This window comes from Pelophylax lessonae (genome assembly GCF_965119305.1).
Source record: "Pelophylax lessonae genome assembly, chromosome: 13".
In the NCBI taxonomy this organism is placed as follows: Eukaryota; Metazoa; Chordata; class Amphibia; order Anura; family Ranidae; genus Pelophylax; species Pelophylax lessonae.
In genome coordinates, this window is record NC_138780.1 from 97,495,140 (window position 1) to 97,514,670 (window position 19,531).

At 46.1% G+C, this 19,531-nt stretch overlaps 1 protein-coding gene across 2 annotated transcripts in view; it reads right to left on the minus strand.

Moving 5' to 3' along the window:
* Positions 1-6,577: 6,577 nt before the first annotated feature.
* G2E3 (G2/M-phase specific E3 ubiquitin protein ligase) overlaps positions 6,578-19,531 on the minus strand; it is an 82,658-nt gene continuing 69,704 nt past the window's right edge. For both annotated transcript variants that reach the window (XM_082275201.1, XM_082275202.1), the window contains exons 13-15: positions 19,262-19,434; positions 7,643-7,851; positions 6,578-7,103 (exon numbers count right to left, since the gene is read on the minus strand). In XM_082275201.1, coding sequence (XP_082131327.1) covers positions 6,874-7,103; positions 7,643-7,851; positions 19,262-19,434 — 612 coding nt within the window. In that variant the 3' untranslated portion in view covers positions 6,578-6,873. The remainder of the gene's footprint in view (positions 7,104-7,642; positions 7,852-19,261; positions 19,435-19,531) is intronic.

Sequence of the window (19,531 nt, forward strand, 5' to 3'; positions counted from 1 at the left end):
CTTTTTACAGGAGACTCATTTCCGTGCTCAGTCCTGCGCCTTCCAACCCACCTGTACGATCAATGGTTTCTTAGTAATTCACCCAGACCTAAATCGGGGGGAGTGGCGATCGCAATACGCAAACATTGCCCCTTTGTACATTACTCCGATCCGGAAGGCAGATCTGTCTTCCTAAAGGGGACCCTATTCACACTTAAGCTTACCCTGGTTGCTTTATACGCCCCTACTACTCGAAAAATTACTTTTATTGATCGGGTTCTAGACTCTCTTTCCAGTTTTAGGAAGGGATGCCTGGTTGTTGGGGGGGGGGGGACTTTAACCTTTGCCCTGATCCACTCCTGGATATCTCCTCCGGCCAGTCCGTCCATTCCTTTGTGTTCCTTAAGCATTTCCGCAGATCCCTGCAGTCCCATCATCTGGTCGACTGCTGGAGACTGCTCCACCCCACGGTGAAATATTTCAGTTATTACTCTACTTCTCATAATGTTTATACACGGATCGATTTCCTGCCGGCAGATCATCATCTCCTGGAGTCGCTCTCGCGTGCGTCGATCAGTTCACTCACCTTGTCTGACCATGCCCCCATCTCAGTTTCCCTCGCCCCTTTGTGTCAAGGCACACGGCAGTGGACGTGGCAATTAAATGAGAATTTATTAGATGACACAGTGGCACTACAGCAGGTTTCTGCCACTATCTCCCATTATTTTTGCAAGAATTTGCCAGGTAAAATCGGGATGGCTTCGGTGTGGGAGGGACACAAGGCCGTTGTCAGGGGGGAGCGGATTTCCCAAGGAGCTAGGTTAAAGAAAGCATGCACAGATGAACTGTTAGCTCTATTAGCTAAACTTCGGACGATGGAGTTCAAACAAACGCGGCGCTTACAGCTGAGCTTCGGTCCCTTAGGGAGCAGCATTCCATTCCATTGGAGATTCATGTCCGAGCAAGGTTGCGACATGTATCACATAAGTTCTACGAGTTCGGGAACAAACGTGGGAGGCTTTTAGCTAGGGCCCTTCGCAGACAGCAGGCATTGGGATACGTTCACAAACTTCATAGTGCCCCTGGCCCCTTGACGGTGTTGCCCTCTAAAATAGCCAAACTGTTTCGGAACCATTATACCCAACTCTACCAGCTCCCTGCTTCACTTTCTGGATCTTCACCTACGCAGAAAGCGGAGCTCATCACACAATATTTGGAAGAGGCGCAGCCCCCACAGCTTGCGGCTCAGATCAGCAAAAAGTTGGCTGAGCCCATTTCCCAGACGGAGATCAAGGCAGTCGTTAAAGAACTTCCCAATCCAACTGCCCCCCTTGTCTTCTATTGTCGACTGATACCAAAAAGGCGTTAGACGGGGTGGATTGGCCGTATCTCCACCCTGTTCTGACTAGGTAGGGACTGGAGAATATGCTTAGGTGGATAGAGTCCTTGTACAGCTCCCCATCAGCCCAAGTGAATGGGGATGAAGTGAAGGGTGAATGGCATTCTTTCTGATCCCTTCCCTATTCGAAATGGGACGAGGCAGGGGGTGCCCCCTGTCCCTTCTCATCTTCACCCTAAGCCTTGAGCCCCTGTTGAATAGGATTCGTCTGAATGCTGACATAAAAGGTTTCAGGGTTGGTTCGACAGAGCATAAGTTATCTGCTTATGAGGATGACGTGCGGTTCTATGTTGCAGACCCACAAATCTCCCTTCCCAATATTAAAACTGAGTTAAGGAGGTTCCAGTCCTGGTCAAACTTCAAAATATAGTAAGTCTCAAATTCTCCTCCTCAATATCTAAGCTGAGCTCCATACTCCGTTACAGGCGTCCTTCCCTTTCGAGTGATGTCGCTCTTCCCTAAAATACTTGGGCATTAATCTGACGCCACATGTTTCAAAATTATATTCTAGCAATTTTGCACCCTTGCTCCTCGAAATAAGAGCTGATCTACAGGAGTGGGACTGCACCACATTCTCTTGGATCGGCAGAGTCAGCATATTAAAGATGAGTGTGTTGCCGAGAGTACTTTTCTACCTCGTACCTAGTACTTTCTATCTCTTTACCAAGATCTTTCTTCTTGGCCTTCAACAGCTTATTCCTAAAATGTATTTGGCAGGGGAAAAACCCACGCAGAGCACTGCATGTACTACAGCGCTCTAAGGGGACGGGAGGCCTAGGGGTTCCTTCCCTTAGGAGGTATTACGAGGCAATTTCTCTAAAGCGGATCTTGGATTGGCATCATCATGTCAAAACCAAGGCGTGGGTTCCTCTTGAAAAATTCTTGGCGGGCCGTAACCTCTCTCATACCCCCTGGCTGCCCAGTGATTCTCGGGGCCTCTTGGGTCTGGTGTCCACCACCATTCATGTGCTCAAATTGTGGGATATTTTAAATGCACAAGAGGAATTGGCCGCGTCAGTGTCCCCATTCGCGCCCCTGGGGGGCTTTCTGTGGTTGTCCCCTGGGGAACAGGTGTCTTATTTCAGATCATGGATGAGGGATGGTGAGGTGCGATGCGGAAAGTTTGTGCAGGGTCGGGGCCTGGTGTCCTTGGACTGGCTTTGTGACCAATTTGGTTGTTTTCCTATGGCTGATTGGCGTTCTAGACAACTGCACCATTTTATTCATAGCCTGCCGCGGGCGGTTAGGCCCCGATCTTCTGTGACCCAGTTTGAAAAACTGTATGTCGGCTGAGCCAGTCCCTGACTCCATCTTGGTTCTACATGAGCACTTGACTCACACAAGCAGGCTCTTGACTCTAGGGGTAAACCGGTTTATGTACGGGAGTGGGAGAGACACCTGCAGGACACGTTCACCGAGACCCAGCTACATTATATATATATATATATATATATATATATATATATATATATATATATATATATATATATATATATATAGCTCTTGTAGGCTCTACTCGTGACCCAGGCAAAACTACATAGCTTTGGAGAGATGACCTGTTGTAGATAAACCACCTGTCTTCAACTACCTCAGACCCTTGGGGGGATTTTTCTTTTGTGCCGCCGGCAATGCTGATCTAGGACACAGTGCTGAATGTTCAGATTTCCTGGATTTCCTCTCATCTTCTCCATTTCTTTTTGTTCCTTTTTCCCCGCTCCACCTCTCTCCTTATCTCTCTCTACCCCTCCCCTTTCTATCTTTCTTATTTCATTTGTTTTTTTCTCTTTCTTTTGTCCTGTCTCATGGGCAGGTAATTCAATGTTGGTGTGATGATCAGGGTTTGCAGTTCCCTCAGGGGTACTGTTTGGATCAACTCTGAGATGTACACAATAGATGTCACATGGAGACCTCCTCTGTTATATATTTGCTATTTATCAGAAATGATGGATTTGTTGCGGGTCTCTGGGTGGGGGTATTTTCCCAACCCCTACTGTACTAGATCCGGTTTCTTTTTTGTTCCATGTTTCTATAACCTATGTTTTTTTTTTGTCAAAGCTGACATTAGCAGCAGATTGGCTACCATGCACAGCTGCATTTAGTAAGTAAACCCCTGTATGTTTTAATAACCCAGTGGAGTAAAATGAAATATTTTGCCTGTGATTTAGCACTGCATAAATAAAAGATAAGGGTACAATTTTCTTTCTGTTGAAGAACATGAAAGAACTGCCCCAATGCAAACGCTCAAGCGTGGTTGCCAGCCCATGGAATGACATCAGAGTTGCTGGCAGGAGACAACACAGTCCTACAAGAAATTTGCAATGGCTCCACATCATAGTTATAACCCCATAACCCCAACTGCATTCCTAACTGCAAGTCACCACTAGCAAAGCAGGCCAGTATAAACATTCTTGATTCGTAAAATTACCCCAAACTGTATATAATATTGCTTATACAAATGTGAAAGTTTAGTACCAAAATGGTTTCCTGCAAATGGACAGGCTTTGATTTGAATAAAATGGAGAAGGACTGAAGCCAGTCAGGTTTTTACTATTTCTTTCCTGCAGCCATAGTTCGCAAGGGATACTGTCCATGCCAAAAGAACACGATTACTGCTAGCAGCTAGAATAAAACCCGACAGGCTTGTTATACCAAAGGTGATCAATATATCAGCTTTGGGTACATTCAGCCTGCCCATATGAGGTTTGAACTCAACTCAAACAGTCTATGGTCGGCTTAAGAGATTTCTGCTGGCTTATTATCCTAGTGGCATTGGCTTTTCTAGACATGAAAACAAAAATCTCCAAAGTACAGGAAGACATGTTTTAGCAAAGTAAGGCTAAGCTATAACGCCTTTAAGATTCTTTTTTTTGCTCTTTCCCAATTAGAATTTTTTTCTAATTGCGGACTGGTTAAACTGTAATGGTGAGGGGAAATCTTTCTAACAGCATCCCAGAGGTCAGTGCAAACACTGACAGCTGTTCCAATCTTTCCCCACCCTATTCAAATCATTTTGGCTTCAATTACACCAGGGGTCTTCAAACTATGGCCCTCCACTTGTTCAGGAACTACAATTCCCATCATGCCTAGTCATGTCTGTGAATGTCAGAGTTTTATAATGGGATGTGTAGTTCCACAACAGCTGGAGGGCCGTAGTTTGAGGATCACTGAATTACACATTACAGATGCGGTGTTCTCTCCCTACCTACTAGTGTTCTAGAAGTTTTTCTTTCAGGAAGCATGAAGCACTAAACAGCAATAATGACCTTTCCTAGTTCAGACTAGCTCACCTAAGAAAAGTTTCGCTAGGAGGGACATCAAACACCCCAAAAACTCAGAACTTATGGGGGGCTAGTAGACAGATAGGGACATCATTGATTTGCTTTCACAAAAAAAAAAAGTGTGTAGTTTTTCTACAAACCTGGAGTTATGGACATTTAACAGAAATGGTGATTACCCAAGTTCTTTTTCAGATGTACTGATTTATACAATCTGAACACACTAAAGTGTTAAGAAGTTCAAAATGAGAAGAAACTGAAAACAGCTGTACAGTAGCAAATACTGTAATGAGTTACAGTCTTCTGAAATACAACACAAAATAACAAAGAACCATAATACATAGTTTAAAACAATACCCCTGACAAAAATGTCAAATACATAAAAAAAGACACACAACGTATAAATAAAATACAATCCTGCAGATTGGTAGCTTAATACTTTTCAAAACCTTGAACTGAGGTCAGGCATTAATTAGCAGAAAAAAATAAAAATGTTTAGCTTGGACTGTATTCCCACTTGTTATATTTTTAACGGACCAAAATATTTTGTATATAAAAATGTTTTAAGATCCACTTAAAAGCACTTTCCAGTAAAATGCAAGGTTCGGTTACACTGTCTGGGCCCCTTCCCCCATCAAAAGGTGTATTAAAAAAAAAAAAAGGGTGGTTAGGATTATACTTACCTCACACCCTATCGTCCACCTGCACAGGCAAGGATGACCTCACACTCCCTTCCAGCAAGATCCAGGGAAATACAGAGCAGCTGAAATCTCACAGGTAGATACTCTTGCAATGTACTGGAATATCTTCTTGCGGGATTTAGCCTGCTCTGCATTCCCCAGGAATCTTCTCATAGGGATGGTGGAGTCACTCAGCTATGCAGAAGACAGGAGGTAAGGCAAGTATAATACTGACTTTAACAAGTACATTTTATACCTTCTATCTAACAGTAGGTGGTGTGTAAAAGGAAGGGCAATTCAAGCAGACTTTCCATTTTACTGCAAGATCCGCTTTAATGCCCATTTTAACAACATGCAGCAAAAGGTAATGTAAGTGACATTTGCAGACACAGGAGGCTTTACACTTTGGTAGGAGCCTATAAAAGTATTTAGTCTGACCTGCATTTATATATATATATATATATATATATATATATATATATATATATATAAAAAAAAAAAAGTAGAACCAATACTTTTACCCTTTTCCCATAGATCTTTATAAAGTTTTAGAGTATTTATGGGATGGGGAAAAATGCTTAAGAATTGTTTATAAAATGTTGTTTACATGCCTGGCAATTATCTATCTTGGAGTACAGTATAGGATGAAGGCTGGATATTGATACATCTTGGGTTGCAGGCTGGTACCTTCATCTGATTATACACTGGCAAAGCTTTTGAGGACACACCCCCTGGCCATCTCGCTATAACCCTACTCCACTCTGTGAGTCCTAAACTTTTTAAGATCAATGCAGGATAACACAGTGACAGAAGGGAGCTTAGCCTGTGCCCTGTACTTTACTCCAAGACATGGACTAAGCGATTAGAAGAGGTCCAATGGCTGAGGACTCATGGAGTAGGGTAGGATTGTAGGGGGCAACCAGGTAGCATGTCTTTAAAAGCTATCTGTGTCCAATCACCTGAAGGTACACGCCTATAACCAGGGTCTATGAATACCAAACCTAAGTCCTGTACAAGATTAATATCTCTATATAAGAATGGAAATGTTCTTTGTTTTCATGCCTAGTGGCTGTTTTAGCAGCTGGAATATTTGGCAGCAAATTCACAATTAGCGGTCTATTCCCCAGAAACCTAATGCCTATTTATATTTATCAGGATTTTTTTTCCTATCCTTGATGTTCATTATAAAGTGTGGAACATCACTCTTGTAAAGATTAAAAAAAAAAAAAAAAAAAACACAGAATACAACATACACGTCTGGAAACTAAAAGCACCAAATATGCACCTAGGACACTAGGTCTGAACTATTTAAGTAACCTTTAACATCAGTTCTCAGTTCGAAAAGAAACAAAAAAGTATTAACAAGGAAGTGCAATGTCCTCACATCCTCATGGAGGGATTGCACATACATATACACAAATATATGTATCGAATTGTGGCCAATCACTTCTGAAATAATTGTAGGCCACATGTACCCTCTCCCCTCCAGAGATGAGAGGTGTGACACAGCAGCAAGAAACACAAGAAATATACAAGAATGCTATGTTTTGCACAGTGCACCACATATGGCCTTGTCCATGCTTTTTCTGAATGCGCGGTAGGCATTCTTCCCTGGAACTTCAATACAATTCTTGTTTTTCCACGCTGTGGGAATGATAGGTGTGTAATGAAACAGAATGGATGGTTGTGGATGAAAACCAGCTGGAGGTATGTAGTCCAAACCTGTTGCAAAACTCAGAATGTTTTCCAGTGAAACAGAGGTGACTCCATCTGCAGATAATCAACACAAGTTACAATATAACACTGAAAAGAGAATGTGTAAACAAAAAAGATACATATATAACACTGAACACAAGAATACAACACTGAAAAGAGAATGTGTAAACACAAGCATTATAAAACAGATTAAAGCATTATAAACTTGTTATTCCAAGTTATTGAAAACAGGCACACCTGGAAAATATGCAAGGGAAACCTCACCTTTCCTGATGCCTACATCTCCAAAACTTCAATTAGATCACAAGAAATCTTTGCATGAAGTCCACAGGAAAGGACTCTCCTGTGTACCCAAAACTCTCAATGGTTTCTCCTGCTGACCTTGTTTTTTCAGGATACAGTAAAAAGGCAAAGTTCAGCAGAAAAATCAAAGAAGGTAGACTCCCAAAATGGCATATCCCTGTGGACTTTGTGTGACAATTTCTCAGACAGTGGAAAAAGCCTTTACTTGCTTATTTTACAGGTGAGATGGTTTTCAATAATTTCTGTTAATGACATGGTCATCTTCAAACATCATTTTAAACACAACTAACCTTCTGTGTCTTGAAGATACTCCTTCCAAAGGTTGACCGCATTACACTTCTGAATGTTGGCTGGGTCTGCATAATGAGTAACGGTGAATAAGTCGGCCAAAGCTTTGGCAGTTAGCCTTTCAGGTTTCATGCACAGTACGCTCCAAAAGGCAGCTGGATAAGCCTGGATTTTCTCAAGCACACCTAGTGTCTGCAACCCCTGTTTAAAGCTGAAAATATAAATATAAATGAATCTGCAAAACTATTTACCCACAAACATTTCACATGCAACAGATGATGTTGGTCTCCTTTGTGGAAAATAGACTAAACTATTGTGTGCTGCTGTGATCATTATGACGTATTGGTTTCCCTGCTGCTCTAATCACCTAGGTGTCAGCTCCACTGCTTTCAAAAGAAGCAAGATGAATTAAAGTGGTAAAACCACTTGTCATGTCCCTACAATCCACTCTGTTAGGTAACCATGTGTGTGCCCCACTGTATGTCCTTTATTTTTTTTTAAAAAAGACGATTTTTACCTTATTTCAGAGCGCCTCCCGGCGTTCACGTGACCGGCCGCCTCTCTGTTCTTCCAGTCCCATAGTTACAGCAGGAGGGGCGGAGAACTCCCGCTGACATCAGCGGGAGGAGAGGAAGTAGAAAACTGAATTTTTGTAAAATCTTACCTGTAAAATTATTTTCTCTGTGTCCTCCAACAGTCGCCGCCTCCTCTAGGTCATCACTATTGGGTATTGACGTCCGCTCCGCAGGAGTAGCTAGGCATAAAGACTTACTCAAAAGAACAAAGGCATTTGCATATACACACCCATGGGGGCTGTCCCACTGGTCAATACCCCCCTGCAGTGACCACTCCCAACTCAGTTTGGTAGCATAGCAGTAGGCAATAATAAAACAACCCCAAAAGAGGGGCGGGGGCAGCGACTGTCGGAGGACTCAGAGAAAGGAATTTTACAGGTAAGATTTTACAAAAATTCCGTTTTCTCTTACGTCCTCCGACAGTCGCCGGCTCCTCCAAGTCATCACTATTGGGATGTCCCAAAGCAGTGTAGTCATGAGGGGTGGGAGACGCAACCGTAGAAAAGGTAACGCAGTACCCACATCAGAGAAAGGAACCTTACACGCACAGTAAGAGAACCTTCTGGGCAACAGAAAACAAAGCTCAACAGGAGCAACAGCCCAGGAAAGCAAATACCAACAGCCAGGGACGCACAAAAAAACAAGGGTCCTTCATGGCACCGCCGCACTGAGAACTTTGCGGCCAAAGAAGGCATCAGCTGATGCCAGAACATCTACCTTGTAGAATTTGGAAAAAGTGTGCACCGACGACCAAGTCGCAGCCTTGCACACCTGGGCAACCGAGGCACGATGCCAATAGGCCAAGGACGCACTCAAAGATCTGGTAGAGTGCGCCTTAACAGGGAAGGATGGAACCCGTTCCTTCAAAGCATAGGCCTGTTCAATGGTCTGTCTGATCCATTTGGCAATAGTCGCTGCAGACGCAGCCATGCCCTTCCGAGGTCCCTCAGGAAGGACAAAGAGGGAATCCGTCCTCCGAAAGGATTCCGTAGACGACAGGTAAACCCTGATTGCCCTGACAACATCCAAGGAGTGCAAAGCAACCTCCTTAGGCTGCTTAGGCCTCGTACAAAGCGAAGGCAGGACAATGTCCTAATCAAGGTGAAACTCAGACACCACCTTAGGAAGAAAGGAGGAATGTGGACGCAAGACCACCTTATCTTTGTGAATTACCAAGTAAGGAGAGCGGCAGGACAACGCCGCCAGCTCAGATACTCTGCGAGCCTAAGTGATCGCCACTAAAAAGGCAACCTTCTTAGACAGCAGAGGCAATGATATCGCCCGGATGTTTTCAAAGGGAGCATGCTGTAACACGGACAGAACCAAGTTCAAGTCCCATGGAGGTAAAGGCTCCTTCCTGGGAGGAGCCAAATGTCGCACACCCTGAATGAAGGTGCGAATCAAGGAATGAGATGCCACAGGGAGTTTGGAAAAGAACAGCCAGCTCAGATACCTGGCCCTTAATTGTGGCCAGCGCCAGGCGCTGGTCCACCCCAGACTGGAGGAAAGCCAACACCCTCGACACGGAGTAAGAGCGAGGGGAGAACCCCCTGGACTCACACCAGGCGAAATAATCTTTCCAGGTACGGTAATAAATTTTACCAGAAGAGGTTTTCCTAGCCTTGATCAGGATAGGGATGACCTCAGGGGAGAGACCCCTGTCCCTCCAGACCAGACCTGGGTCTCAACAGCCAGGCCGTTAAAGCCAGCGACTGTAAAGCAGGATGGAAGATCGGTCCCTGAGACAGGAGATCTTCCCGCATTGGCAGCCGCCACGGGGGCGCCACTGCCAGGTGAACAACGTCGGCATATCAGGACCGGCGTGGCCAGGCTGGCGCCACTAGAATCACAAGGTGCGGTTCAGAGACCAGCCTGCAGAGGAACCTGGATAACAACTGAATCGGAGGAAAGGCATACATCAGACGATACTGATGCCAAGGGGCCACCAACGCATTCGAGGCATCCGCCAGAGGATCGCGCGTTCTTGCCACGAACCTTTCCACCTTTTGGTTTAGTCGAGATGCGAACAGATCCACGTCCGGGGATCCCCACTAAGCACACAGCATTTGAAAGACCTCCGGGTGCAAGGACCATTCCCCCTGGTCCAGGGTCTGGCGGCTCAGATAGTCGACCTGCCAATTCTCAAAACCCGGAATGTGGACTGCTGAAATAGCTGGAACATGAGTCTCGGCCCAAGACAGAATGTCGGTCACCTCCCGGGCCGCCCGGGCACTCCTGGTGCCCCCTTGGTAGTTGATGTAAGCCACCGCGGTAGCATTGTCCGTCTGTACCCGAACAGGACGGCCCACGAAGTCGGTCCGGCCACTGGAAGAGACAGAGCTTGATCGCTCGCAATTCCAAAATGTTGATCGGAAGGGAGGATTCCTCCTCCGACCAAGTGCCCTAGGCAGACAGGATGCCCAGAACTCCACCCCAGCCCAACAGGCTGGCATCCGTGGTAATTACTGTCCACAGCAACAGACGGAAGGACTTGCCTTCCGACACCAACGGGGACTGGAGCCACCACAGAAGATCCAATCTGGTCTGGCGACTCAACGAGACACTCAGATCCAGGGACTGAGGTAATCTGTCCCACCTGGCCAGGATCTCCGCTTGGAGAGACCGTGTGTGAAACTGAGCAAAGGGTATCGCCTCGAGGGCGAAACCATCAACCCCAGGCCCCGCATACAGGTCCTGAGTGACGAGGACGGATTGTCCCTGAGGGACCTGATCTCGTCCTGCAAGGTCCGGAGCTTGTCCTCCGGCAAGAACACCTTTGCCTGAGCAGAATCCAGGATCATTCCCAGATAGGGAAGACGAACCGATGGAGACAACGTCGACTTCTGAACGTTGATGGTCCATCCGAACTCCTGGAGCGTCTGTACCGTGGTTGACAGATCGCGCAGTAGGTCCTGGCTGACACTCGATCTTAGCAGGAGATCGTCCAGATAACCCAAGACCGCAATGCCCTTAGCAGGCCCAGAACAGGTGCCAGCACTTTGGTAAAGACCCTTGGAGCCGAAGCGAGACCGAAAGGTAACGCCACAAACGGATAGTGGTCCTCCGCTATCGCGAACCAAAGGTACCTCTGGTGACCCTCGAAAATGGGGATGTGTAGGTACGCATCCTTCAGGTCAGATCCTTAGAGGCCAGGAATTCCCCCGGACTCAGGGAGGCCACCACCGAACGGAGAGATTCCATACGGAACTTTCGAACGCGCACGAAGCGGTTCAGTGCTTTCAGGTCCAGAATAGGACACACTTTGCCCTCCTTTCTGGGCACAGTGAGCAGATTGGAAGAAAACCCCCGAAACCTGTCCCGATGAGGCACCGGGACAATCACCCCCTGGGCAAGGAGGTCCTGCACCGCTTGATGCAGGTCCTGCAGACCCCCTGGCGACAAATGAAGATTTGAGGGAAAAAATCTGTCCACCGGCCGGGAAAGGATTTCGATCTTGTACCCTGATCTAATGATTTCCTGAACCCACCTGTCCGAAATCCGGAGCAGCCAAGGTTGGAGGAAACCGCTCAAATGTCCCCCCACCCCTGAAACTGGTGAGGGCGCCCCTTCAGGCAGAGGCGGATTGACCCGCCGCATCGGCGTTGCCGGACTTCTGCTTGCCTGCCCAGGGCTTCTTCTGGCTACCTTGGCCCTTGAAGGGCTTGCCCTTGGTTTGGTTCCGAAAGGCATGAAAGGACCCCTGAGTGGATCAAGAGGTGGAACCCCGCTTGCCGCGAAAGGACTTGTACTTCGGGTTCTGGGGCAGCAAGGTGCTCTTGCCCCCCGTGACGCCTTTCACCAAGGTATCCAACGCCTCGCCAAAAAGGCGAGAACCAGCATAGGGAAAATCAGCCACTGTTTTCCGAGACGACTGGTCAGTCGACCAGCTCTTCAGCCAGATCAGTCGACGGTTAAGCACCGCAACCATAGATAGGCGTGCTACCAAAAGGGGCCTCATTTAAGGCCGCATCGCACAAATACATGACTCCTTGGTGAATTTGATCCACCATCGCCAGCCGGGCAGGTGGAACAGAATCAGACACAAGGTTGCTCCTAAGCATCTTAGTCCAATCAGCCACCGCCTGAGCCACCAGAACGGACGCGAAAACAGGTGTGAGCAAGGAGCCCGCCACCGTGTAGGAATGGCGGGCTAGAGACTCCAACCGTCTGTCCGTGGGAGCCCGAAAAACCGGGGTGTCCTCTGTAGGAATCAAGGTAGCCTTGTTTAACACGGCCACAGTGTGATCCACTTGTGGAGGCACACACCATCGCGATTCCGTAGCCGGTGCAAAGGGATAAAGTAATTTGAACCGACTAGGTACCAGAAATGGACATTTTAAAGTGTGCCACAGTTCATCAACAGTGTAATGAAACTCAGCGGGGCAGGGAAAAACCTGCGCCGACTTGCAGGTCCTGGAGGACTGGGCTCATCCTCCAAATGTGTGTTTCCTTTACAGAAACAATCAATTCATTCATGGTCGCGCGTTCAGGTGACCCCGGGGGAGAATCATCAAACCCCTCCACCTCCGCCTCCCCCTCAGACCCCAGCGGATCTAAGGATGAGCGAGACCCTAAAAAGGGCACGCCCGCCGCAGCAGCCATATCACCATCTGAAAGAGATAACCTGGGCCTCTTTCTAGCAGCACGTTCAGCCATCAGCACCTCCATTTTGGACACTAAGGACTGCCCATAGGACTGAATGGGAGACTTCGGGAAAATGGCCGCCGAACACGTGCGGAACGATTGTTCGGCCACACTCAAGATGGCGGCGGAAGGCGCCAAAACAGCATGTAAAGTAGCCCACAGTGAAGCCAACATGCCTGCCCAAAGCAAAAAATGGCGGACCGCGCGGTTTTTCCCCGCTGCGGCCGCCACACACGTCGTCTGCACCCCCAGTGAAAACACCAAAGTGACACAGGGAAAAAGGGGCTCCCACAACACACAGCACCATAGCGCAGCGTATGTACATAAAAGACCCCCTCAGGGATCACAAACAGGGATGCCCACACCAGCACAGACATGGGGGACACACAGCAACACAGGACTGCCACCCCAGACAGAGGCCCCACACAGAAGTACTTACCTGTACCAGATGGCGTGGGGAGCCTCTCAGCACGGAAAGCCGCTGTCCTCCTCTGACAGGGAAAGCCAGGGACATTACACTGCAATATCGCAGATGTGTCCAGTGAGGTAGTCACCTCACGGCTGCATCCCTGCTGCGAGCAGGGATGATGGGTCGTTCATAATGCCAGGACGAACGCTCGATGGCGGGCTGGAGGTCCCTCTGACCCTCTGCCCTGGAAAAACCAGGGCAGTCAGTCCGATTCCCAGCTCCGCATGAATCCATCTTCATCTGAAGAAACGACTAAAACTAAAGCTGACAAAATGAACAGCTAGTAAATCAAAGATAAAAACTGACATTTTCAAAGAAAATCAAATAAAAAAAGAAGATTAGAAAGGCTGAGACTGTAGCCCCCAGCACAGGGAAGCCTAACTACTCCTGACGCTAGGCAGAAAGAAACTGAGTTGGGAGTGGTCACTGCAGGGGGGTATTGACCAGTGGGACAGCCCACATGGGTGTGTATATGTAAATGCCTTTGTTCTTTTGACTAAGTCTTTATGCCTAGCTACTCCTGCGGAGCGGAAGACAATACCCAATAGTGTGAAACTCTTTTTATACCCAGTCACGTTACTGATCTGCTGCCAATTACCTAATAGTTGCAATATGTTTTTCCAGCTCTTCCTGGTTAGTACCACTTCCTTTGCCAACTGTTTGTTGCCCTGCCCCATTTTTTAAGATGTGTTGCTGCCATCAATTCCAAAATGAACATTTTTTTTTTTTTTTTTTTAAATGGTACATGTTTTTTGACTAACCGTAAAATCCATTTCTCTGATGTTCATAGACAGACACCGCTCTTGTTCTTCTTAACCCTTGGGTTATACCGCCCCCTACAAGAGTAGGACACTACGCAGAAAAAAAACCTGGCTACGCCTATGGGCAGTCCCAGGGGTATACGCCTTCTCTGCTATTGGTACTCAGTTTTGTTACAAACAGTGTCAGAATTACAACACCACAGAGGGGTGGGTGCTGTGTCCATCAATGAACATCAGAGAAATGGATTTTACAGCAAGTCAAAAAAAATCCCATTTTTTCTTTTGTTCATTAACGGACACAGCTCCTAATCTTCTTAACCATTGGGACGTCCCAAAGCAGTGTTAAACATGAGGGGTGGGAACAGCGAAAAAGAAACTCCCAAGGCTAACTATAGGCAACCAGGTAAACAGAAGCTCAACCAAAACAACTGAAGCTTAGCTGAAAAAAACGATACACCCTCAAAGAGGACCAGGTCCTCTAAACAACAGCCTGCAAAAACCTTGTGGCCAAAGGAAGCATCCGCAGATGCCAACACATCCACGATAGAACTTTGTGAAAGTGTGCACCGACGACCAGGTGGCCACCTTGCAAACCTGCGCCACTGACGCCTGATGACGGAAGGCCCAGGAGGCACTGAGCGCCCAAGTAGAATGCACCATGACAGGGAAAGGTGGAACCTGACCCTTAATGAAATAGGCGTGAACCACCTGCTGTCTGATCCATCTGGAAATGGTTGCAGTGGAAGTGGACAAACTTTTCCAAGGCCCATTCAAAAGCAAAAATAGTGAGTCTGACTTCCTAAAGGACTCCGTAGCTGCCAGGTACACCCTAATTTCCCAAACCACATCCAAGGCATCCAAAGATATTTCCTTCGGATGTTTTGGCCTGGGACACAGGGAAGGCAACCAGGCTGCTAATTCTAGTCACCAATGCGACCTAGCGCCTGGGGTTTGTCAAGCCCTGATATAAATTATGTGACATATCACATCAGAATGTCCAAGCACTGTATTTCTATATCATGTCTCGATTCACACCATGACAAAAACCTCTTGACTTACTGTAAACTGCACTATGTTACAATATGTACCTCTCCTGTATTTTACCCAATTTTGAAAAAAAAAAAAAAAAAAAAAAAAAAACACCCAAATCCTAATTTCTTCCATCTTTCATACATCACAGGACACAGGTTCTCTCTTATTCATGACTACTGGGGATATTTAAAGCACTAAACCACTATAAAGCCGCCTGTAGGAGCTTCTGCAAAGGTGAAAATATAAACAAGTGAACAGACCAGGTAGTAACCTTACAAACTTGAACAGCTGAAGCCTAATGCTGAATCATTCAAAAAGCACCAACACGCCTGGTAGAATGGGACTGGATTGGAAAGGGAGGAACCCTGCCGTTAGTACCAAAGGCTTGAAAAAGGAGTTGATAAATCTACCAAGAAATAGTTGAGCAGGAAGCAGCCTGTCCCTTACAAGGCCCTTCAGGCCCAACAGCGCAGACCACATACAAGGAGTGAAGAACCTTCTCCTTAGGGGTTTTGTAGTAGGACAAAAAATGTAACACAATTTCCTAACTATTATATAATTTACCTCAGTAAAAAGGAGCAGAAAATGTTCCTTGCAGGAGTGCAGCCAGCTCTGAGACCCTACGAGCAGAAGTATTGGCCACTAAAAAGACCACCTTGCACAGGAGAAACACCAAAGAAATATGCTGAATGGGTTCAAACGGAGCGAGCTGTAAAACTGACAGGACCGGGGACACCAGAGACTGTACAGGTAGAACATACCTGATCCCTTGTACGAAAGCCTTGACCAAGGAATGGGATGCAACAGTCCTCTGGAATGGAAGCCAGCACCCAAATCTGACTTTTGATGGTACTCAAGGCCAGTGACAACTCCAGACAATACAGGAGAACAGTCAAATAAATGTGCCCCCGCCATACCATTGAGGATATAACCATCAAGCCTCAAACCAGTAAAAAAATAGACCTTCCAAGTGCAAATGATATACCTTTTTGGAGGTAAACTTCTTGCCCTGAGCAGTTTAGGAATAACAGAGTCAGAAACACCCCTGTCCAATAGAACTTAAGCCTCAACAGCTATGCCATCAAAGCCAATGACCATAAAGCAGGAATTTTAGGTCCATGCAACAGCAGGTCTGGTCAATCTGGAAGAGCCCACCACCTGTCCACATATCGGTTCTTCGAGGCCAAGCCAGAATGGTAAGAATCAACGGTGTGCTATCAGAACACCTCTACCTATCAGATTCTGCATTCGGAAGTTACGTTTGGACAAGAACAACTTACTGCGCATGCGCCATGCGTTCCAGCATGGCCGTTATGTGTTCCAATAGGTGTCCTTATGTGACAGAAGACAAAGCAGCGGACATCTTATTACACCCACACACCCATTATAGCAGTAAACTTACCTTATATACTCAAATAGTCTATTTCACTATATAATCAGTTTGTTGCCGAGTAGTCATGGTATAACAAGATGGCTGTAGCCATCTTCTACCTGCAGGTTTCTCCCTATATTTACTATATTACAATAATAATAGAAATGTAATACTGTTATTCTGCTAAAATAAATGTAAAATCCAAGACTTGCGTGGTTGTAAGATGTCCACCGCTTTGTTCTGTCACTTTAGGAAGCCTATTGGAACACATACTGGCTATGTTGGAACCCATGGCGCATGCGCAGTAAGTTGTTCTCATCCGAATGTCACTTCCAGTTGCAGAATCTGATAGGTAGCGGTACTCTGATAGAACACTGGCAAACCTTGTGTCTTTATCCTGTGGATCAATTGAGTCAGAACCCACAGATTCACTAGGGCATCAGCCACAAATGTCAGTGGAATCCTGGATCAGACAAATCCTTGATATCCACTGACACTAAAAAGTCACCTTGCTGAAGTGAAGCAATCACAGATGTGGCAGACTCAATCCTGAACTTTTTCAGAAATTTGTTGAGACCCTTTAGGTCCAGAATAGGCTGGATAGCTCAGTTTGGCTTTGGAACTGTAAAATATTTGAATAGAAACCGTAAAACCCCTCCACCTTGCTGAAGGATACAATAAAACCTCAAATCCAGAAGGTGGTGAACATGGCCACCCAGCTGAGAGGAGCATTTTTGCAGCAGCAAAAACAGCTAGTGGATTAGCAACCTTCATCAGACATCACCACAGTAACTGTAGGGAGATACCCTGGTTCAGAAGACCTGCTGCTCCACTTGTGACGTTGTGCTGAAGGGAGAGGTGTCCATGTGCAGGAGCTTATACACGTGTGAGAATGCCCAGAGAGCTTAAAAGGTCGGCTGCTGATGCACTAATGCATCCATAAAATTATCATGCACACCCGCCAGCAGGACCCGTCTCCTTTCATCCACTGCTGCACACAGCAGCAGAGACCAAACTATTGTCAGAAGGCACAGTAAAAAACATAGGCATCTCACAGTCTGCACCTCCCGCAGCAGCCAAGCACAACAGGAGTATGCAGTGTAGAAGGACACAGAGGAATAGCCACAGGAGTAGCATTTGTAGAGGGTCACTCACCAGTCTTAGCACTCAGAGAACCCAATCTTTATCCATCACAGCAGGCATGCCCCAAGGGGGCCTTTGGGGACACAGCTTCCCCTACAAGAATCATCACCCTGGACCTGTAAAGCACCCATCCAGTGTAACAGATACCAGGTACCTGGATTAGTGCTGCCCACAGGGTCTAGTGCTGACAGCAACCTCAAAAGCTGTGCCCAATCTTCATCAGAGGAGTCTGGTCCCTCTGGTCACTGGTCTGGGCTGTAGGCAACCTACCTACATAAAATCCTTCCTTTTCCCCAACGGGTGTATATAGAATAGGCAATAAAATCCATTGGCAAACACCCATTGAAAGAAATTTTCAGAGCTTTCAGAGGCACATCCATTATCTAAAGACACTAGCACAAAACAAAGGCTGTACTGAGATTGAGTATCAATGGGCCGGGGTCTGCTTTTTTTTTTTGTAATCATTGTCTGTTTGCCTGTAGCGGGCAGCACAACCCATGTAGTCACGAATAAGAGAAACGCTTTAACTTGCAATGTCCAAATAAAGTAGAACTATAGGCAAATTTTTGGGGGGATTTCCTGTTACAGGAAGCGGGAGGAAATCCCTGCAAATTAAAAGGAATCCCTTGGGACCCCTCAGGTCATCAGAACTAGTGTTCCCATTGGAAGATTTACCCTCTATTACTTTTCAGGGGACATACCAAAATGTAGCATTTTCTTTTACATGCAATGATAAACCGTTAACAGGAAAAATGGAGAGGATAAATCTCCCTAATGGGGACACAGACAGCAATAAAATTCTAATCGCTCTTCACTATATCCAAAGCGGGGGGGGGGGTTTGTCTTTAGTTATGTTTACTTTAAAAAAGGAGAAGAATGACCAAAGTTCTTTTGGTTTATTTGTCCTACGGATCAAAGTGCAGTTCTTTCTGCACACCTGTGACCCATTTTCAGCCACCAGCAGGCTCATTGCCGGTTCACACTGGTGCGATGCGGGAACCCTGCGAATCCTCTGCTGGTTCCAGCATCGCACCCGACTCGCAGGCATTTCACACTGCCAAAATGCTAACTGCTGGGAGTGTCAGTACAAACTTAATGACACCCCCAAATTAGTTCGCATAGTGCAGTATGAACTGTCAATTTGGACAGGAATCAGATCGCAAAAGTGGGAACACCCATGCAATCTGATTCTCATGCGGACCAAAAAAAAAAAAAAAAAAAGGGTCCTGTGCGACTTTGGTCCAAATGCAATGCAAATTCAGCCATACAATCAGTATGGCTGAATTTGCATTGCACAGAAATCGCATGTGATTTGCAGAACAGTACAGTGCGAATCACATTTGATGTCTGACATCGCTATAGTGTGAACCGGCACTAAAGCCCATTGTTGGCCGACGTCACTCAGCTGGGTCAAGGCTTTGGAGAGATACCGACTTTAAAGTCTGCAGGGGACAGATGCAGCATCGAACCGATGCTGCATCCACCTAGGGTATAATTTTATTTTTTTGCATCCACATACTTCTCTTTTAAGAAAAATACACCTCTAATATTCCCCAGTAAATGAATGGCACAATAGTATGGAACTTGTCAGTTTGAAAAGTAAAGGAGTGTTAAAAACGAATTACCTTTCAAGTGGTTCCTGCACTCTACGAATGACATGGTAAGTTAGTATGTTCTTGACCAGGTGAACTTTATCACCCACATACTGTACAAGGTGCAACGTATCAGTCTTCTGCAGATAGTCATAGTAATGATTAATAGCGGCCTTTAACTCATTAATCCTCTGGCAAGACTGAATCTATCACAAATAAGAAAATGACTTTATTTACAACACTTAATGGTTAACTGATTACAACGTTTTTGGGCAAAATATTTTTTTAATTTGTTACATTTAA